The 6,000-nt window shown below is 42.7% G+C and overlaps 1 protein-coding gene across 2 annotated transcripts in view; it reads left to right on the top strand.

Moving 5' to 3' along the window:
* Window positions 1–464: 464 nt before the first annotated feature.
* SKAP2 (src kinase associated phosphoprotein 2) overlaps window positions 465–6,000 on the top strand; it is a 181,525-nt gene continuing 175,989 nt past the window's right edge. Inside the window, exon 1 of one of the 2 annotated variants that reach the window (XM_002713727.5) lies at window positions 465–746. In XM_002713727.5, the coding sequence (XP_002713773.1) occupies window positions 680–746 (67 nt within the window). In that variant the 5' untranslated portion in view covers window positions 465–679. Of the gene's footprint in view, window positions 747–829; window positions 954–6,000 lie in introns of those variants that run through there. The other variant, XM_051853255.2, reaches the window with a different exon arrangement.

The following is a 6,000-nucleotide window of genomic DNA, read 5'->3' as shown; positions in this document are numbered from 1 at the left end:
AGCCAATCAGAACGCTTTCCAAAGTAGCTCTGGACTGGCGTCTCAGGGTCGACTGGCGGAAGCTGGGTCTCGGTTACCTTCACTCAACAAGACAAAGGAGGGCACGATCATTTAGGACTGCTGGAAACTCCCTGTGTGTTACCGGGACAGGTGTTGAACCTCAGCGGGGCTGGCCATTTCAAGAACATCGGAAATCTTCCAAGCAACACGGATACATTATTTTCTACAATCCTGCAGAAACGGTGGTGCCAGAACCCAAAATGGTGACCAGGCGCTTCAGACGCCAGATCAGGTGACTCAGACCCACCCCGCCCCCTTCCCACCAGCCGCTCCTCCTCCCGCTTCCCAGAGTAGCGGTGGGCGTGGCTTGTCCAGAGGCGCTTTCTTTCCAGGCCAGGAAAACCCCCGGACACACATGCGCAGTTGGATCCCGCGGGCCCGGCGCGCCTCTTCCCCCGCCCATCGCCCCGCCCCGATCTTCCGGGCGGGGCCGGGCCGAGAGTCCAGCCGCCGCTGGCTGGAGAGTCAGTGACTTCCTTGTTGTGAGCCCAGGCCTTGGCAGAGTCCGGTCTGGTAACTCCGCTGTCCCTACCGGGACTGCCAGCCCGAGCCTAGATCGCAGCCCCTCAGTCCCCCTGTCAGCACAGATCCTCTCCCCTCACGCCCCGCGCTCCCTGACATGCCCAACCCCGGCAGCACCGCCTCTCCCTACCCCCTCCCTGAGGAGATTAGGAACCTGTTGGCAGGTAACGCGCGGGAAGGGGGCGGGCACGCCGCCGGGGCGGGGGCGAGGGACGGCGAGCCGGCGGGGACAGAAGCGTTCAGCATCCTCCCCTCCTCGCGGCTCCCGCGTCTTCTGGCCGGCGGGGGCGGGACCGGGACCGGGAGGCGGGGAGCGTGTGAGGAGAGCCGATGCGGGATCAGCAACACTGACGAGATTAGCACGGTTCTGTGTGCGTGTTCGTGAGAGAATGATGGTGAATGAATGCCCGTGCGAGCCCTGGGGAGGGGGCGGAAGGCCGCGCCAGCCGAGGCGGAGGGGTAGGGGTGCAGGCCGACGCCGGCGCCACAGGTGTTTGGGGTTAGGGGATGGGGAAGTTGGTTATTTCCCAGATCCCTGCTTTCCTGGACGTTGAGCCCCCCACCCCCCACGCACCCCGAACACTGTGGCGCGGGGCCTGGTCCTCAGATGGCCACTTGTCTTCAGCCCCAGGGACACACCGCAGCGAAACAGGAAGGCTGTGTGCGCGGTCCAGCTTCCTGTGTCGCGCGGAGTGCCCGGCTTCGCACCCGCGTCTTCCCCTTTCCAGTTCTGCACGGCCACTTACGGGAACTTGTCTGAGGCTGAGAGGTGTGGCCCGGGGGGATGCTGGCCGTGGGCTCTGCGTCCTCTCGCGGCGGGGCGACGGCGTGCCGCTGCGCTTGTTAGGGGGGAACACGTCTGTCCTGAAGCCCTGGAATTCTTGCCATCGTTTCTTTTGTGTTGTATATCTCAGGATTCTGGAAACTCAATGGATCGTTTTTTTTACTCCACCTGCCTCTAAAACACCTATCTTTCAAATTAAGTGGCTTACAAGAGTTTCTCTTAAATGCCTGTGTCACAGCCTGCTTATCTTAACTCTTGAAAAACCAAAATCATCTAAAATATAACTTTGGAAGCAGTAAGTGCCTGCCATCGTTGTGTGAGACCAAATCTCCTGATAGGCTGTTAGACTATTTTGGTAGTTAGCGTCATAAATAGAATTTTAAAAATATTAAGTGTCTGAATGCAGACTTAGGTTTTATGACCACGATACAGTGTGATGAATGCATTTGTGGTGGGATACTCCTTCCCCCTAAGAAATGCTTGTCATTAATGGGTACCCCTAAGGGAAATTGAAAACACTGTGAAGATTGATTTAAGGCAGTTTTTACTCCATTCAAGGGAAGTTTCACTGCTAGCTTTGCTTTACTGCAGTTAACATTTTTAATGTTACACAACTCTGAAATTGTTTGTTTAGGATAGTGTTTTAAAAACCTGGCTAGAGAAGTGTTCATCATTATTCCAAAAATAAATATCACCATTTTCAGGATATTCCAGGTGCGTAGATTTGAACTTAAGAAATAAAATGCAGGCTATGGTTGCAGTTTTTAAAACCTCACCTCACAGCTCCCACAGCAGTCAGTGTGCCATTTGGGCCCCTAATCATACATTCCCAGGTAGTGTGAAATGTGGTTAGGAGACCTTTGCTCTGATTCCCATAGATCACAGGTACTTCAGGTGGCCCCATGTGTGCGATTAAAAAGCTCTCAGTTACATGTTTACCTACCAATGCTTACTTCCTATAAACTTGTCTTCTCACTTGAGTCAGATAATATACAAGTATAATGTCTGAAATCAGCTTTTTAAAAAGACATTTTACTGACATTTTCAATATTTCATATTAATAAAGCAAATTCCTTATTAACATTCAAAAAGTATTAAAACCAAATAGTAAAACATTAACACTTTGGGGGTTATAAATTGGGGCTACACTTAATTTTCAGAGGCTACTTTCAAGAAGTATGGATGTGAGTTGGGGGTCATACATACATTTATAAATGTTAGCCAGTGTTTTTCAAGTGTTTTTTATTTATTCAAAGCAAATTGTTAACATTTTATGTTTGATGGTAATTAAAAATTTTTTGAGGTACAAAAGGATGCATGGATAGATGCTCATAGCAGTTATTTCACATGTTTTATCCAAAAAAATATTGTCGGGATTGTGTATGATAATTTTCATCCTTCAAAAGTATTGGGTAATAGTGCATGATTAGATTTAGAATTGTAAAACCACAACGTGAATTTTGGGGATATTGCTGGTCTGCCTAGCACATTGAAACCAAGAAGGAAATACTGAGAGTGGTGGTTGTAGTTACCCGTGGAGTGCGCTGAGAGTGCAAGGCTCTGTGTTGGAACTCTGAGGTAGAGAAGATAAGGAACTAAAACTTTAAGGAGCTTACGGTCCTTTGCTTTCAAGAAAAAACAATCTAAAGTCAAAAGCCAATGGCTGTCAAAATAATGATGCTTAGACATTTCTCTGTGTGTTCTATTTGCCTGTTATGCAAATCATTATATGTGACACACAGCATTATAGGGAATATTTAATGAAATGTTTAACAGACATTTCAACTGTTTGATAGGAGTAAGTGCTCAAATGTATTCTCATTATAATTTTTCTTTCTGATTGTGGCAGTTTTAGGTTGACTTTTCAGCATTGCCCCTCGCATTCTTCCTTATTTTGAAAACTCTCTAAGGAAGTGCAAAAAAAGACCTTATAATTCTTAACTCACATTTAATGATGTCCTTGAAATAGTAGCTATATAGTTTCTATAGATTCAGTACATTAAATCTTAAGGGCCTATATTTGTATTAAAAAGTGTTGAGTTATTCTTTCAGTATCATAAATAGAAAAAGATTTACAGAATTTTGTTGGTAAAGCAAATTTTGAATGCCATATGTATTACAGGCAACACTTGATATTTTTGTTTATTTCCTCCAAGCAATGGAAAAACTGGTTTAACCTGGATAGTAAAAGTCAAAAGAAAATCCCAAATCTTGTCCATTTGATCTTCTTATTCATATGTTTTGTCTAGGACAAACTGCAAGAACAGTCTTAGTTTATGTGAGTTTTTCCCTCCAGATAGGCAAGAAAGTTGGAGAGAACTAGAACCATTGTCCTCTACCTGCCTTAATTTGTTTGATTACCCTTTACTGGCTTGTTAACTGCTTGCAATCAGATATTCTAATTCATTGTCATTCATTCATTTTAGCACAACAAATGTTAAAGCTGTAAGAGGATATTGTTTTCTTTTTATTAAATTAGAAAATGAAAACAGTATTAGAAGAAGAAAGTAGTATTTCTCAGTGCTCTGAACCAAGCCCAACAAATAGTAAATGAAGTGGTTACCTGGTTTCTGCAAAGTGACCTTGAGATTCGGTTCACATGGCAATGTTGATTAGAATTATTGTATTTTTCTCCTATTGAGGATTTGCAGAATATTTATTTTTAACCTTCACATGTTATAATCGATAACCCCTTTAGGGGCACTAGGTAAAGAATGCAATTCAGTTGAAATAAGGGCCACATTTTTTCAATGCTGAATATAGTACAGTTTGATTTTCACCTTTCCAAAGTTTCATTTACAATTTGGTCAACATTTTGGTTTTATTTTTCCTATGAGGATTATTTGTGATGTATCTAGTGTACTGTAACTTCCTCCTGGGGCATTGCTGAGTATATAAAGGGAAGAGTGCCACCTACTGAGTCACCAATAGTCACCTAGTTCTTGTAGCACTTGGATCATTCTACAGATCAACAAGGTTGCCTCATTTTGGCAGCAATAACTAATCAGCATAAAGTTGATAGGAGAACATTTAGTCTCAAAAAGGAATCAGCCTATGTCACCCGTAAGCTGTTCACTTCTATAAACAGAAATATGTATTTGTGAATCAAGGGAGTAGATGTTTATAGTTTTTTGTATAGGTCATATAATATAGGTACATTAAAGATATGGTGTCAGGAAATTATTTACCTATCTTGTCTTATGCATACAATGTCCTACTTTTTCTTGAGATAGGATCTTTTGGCTTGGATTTCATCGGAAGTGTTTCCATCTAAGATTATTACTAAACTAGGCACTTGATACTATGTACAATTTTTAAAGGGACTCAATCCATATTGATCATTTGTTTGCTTTAAAAAGAGGATTCTTTCAGTACTAAAAAATGAGTAGAATATGAGAACTTTCCAGATGAGTATATCTCTACTGTTACTAGCATTGAAGTATGACTAGGAAAAAAGGTAGAAACAACACAGTAGGAAAAGCCTCTGGTGATTTGAAACACAGTTCAGTTGCCTCTCATAAATTTAAGATTAAGTGTCATATATGGGTGATAAAAATGGCATAGGCTAGGTTTTATATACTCATTATTCACTTAGTTTGTCTTTTTCAATTAAAGCCAAGTCTATCTTTTTCATTCCACTGAGTTTACATTTCTTTTTCAATCAAGTTCTGAACATATTACAATAGATGCTGCCTAGTGTTGAATATAGTGTAAATCTCAGACTAATGTGTTATTCACTGTGGCTTCTTTGAAAATGCGTGGTAAAAAGATTCTGATAATTGTAAAATGCTATTTATCAAGAGTCATCTTTTAGAGGTTGAAAGATGTTCAGCCTTATCTTTCAACAGCCCAGTTTTCTATCAAAATTAATCACTTAGCCTCTGAAGCCAATTTAAAAAATTTCGTCAGGTGGTTGAAGAACCAGGTGTGTTTTACCCATTGTGTATGAGAACTCCTGTGCTTGTTCACATCTCCTTTTCCATATTGGAAAATCCACACTTTAACCATAACCTATAAAAGAGCTAGGAAAGATGTTTATAAGAACAATCAATAACCCTTCAGCTAGCCATTTTCCAACTTTGGGCATTTGATTCCATTGATCTACATGTGCCCAGTTTAATTGATTTTCATGTTTTGAACAGTAGCTGTTTGGTCAGACCATTCCCCCATTTAAATGGAGAGAAACAAGGCATCTCTCTCTCTGTCTCTCTCTCACTGTCTCTCTCAGACTTTGGCTTAAATTCTAGGCTGGGATCTGTACTGCCTTTAACTTGTTGTCGGCACATCTCAGTGAATTCAAAGTGTAATCTGATATAGTTCATAAAGTAGCAAGATGTGGTAGTAAACCCATTTGGGGTCCTGTGTGATTGGTGTTACCCTTATTTTACGGATATGAGCAAATGGTGATAGACTCAGCCCAATTCCTGTCTCCTCCCACTGTGTAATTCAGGCCAGAGGCTGTGTGTGTGTGTGTGTGTGGATGGGTACTGGGTTGTTGGGGGAGTAGGCAGGAAGACGGTTTGGCACCTCCAGCCTGCATGTCCTACAGGTATTACACCAGGCTGTTAGGGAGGGATGATGTGAGGACAAGTGGTGAAGCCTCAGTTCTCTTGGAGAGTGGGAACATATGCTGT

This window comes from Oryctolagus cuniculus, chromosome 16 (genome assembly GCF_964237555.1).
Source record: "Oryctolagus cuniculus chromosome 16, mOryCun1.1, whole genome shotgun sequence".
Lineage (NCBI taxonomy): Eukaryota > Metazoa > Chordata > Mammalia > Lagomorpha > Leporidae > Oryctolagus > Oryctolagus cuniculus.
The sequence above is the reverse complement of the archived record's forward strand: the minus strand, read 5'-3'. Positions and strand labels throughout refer to the sequence as shown.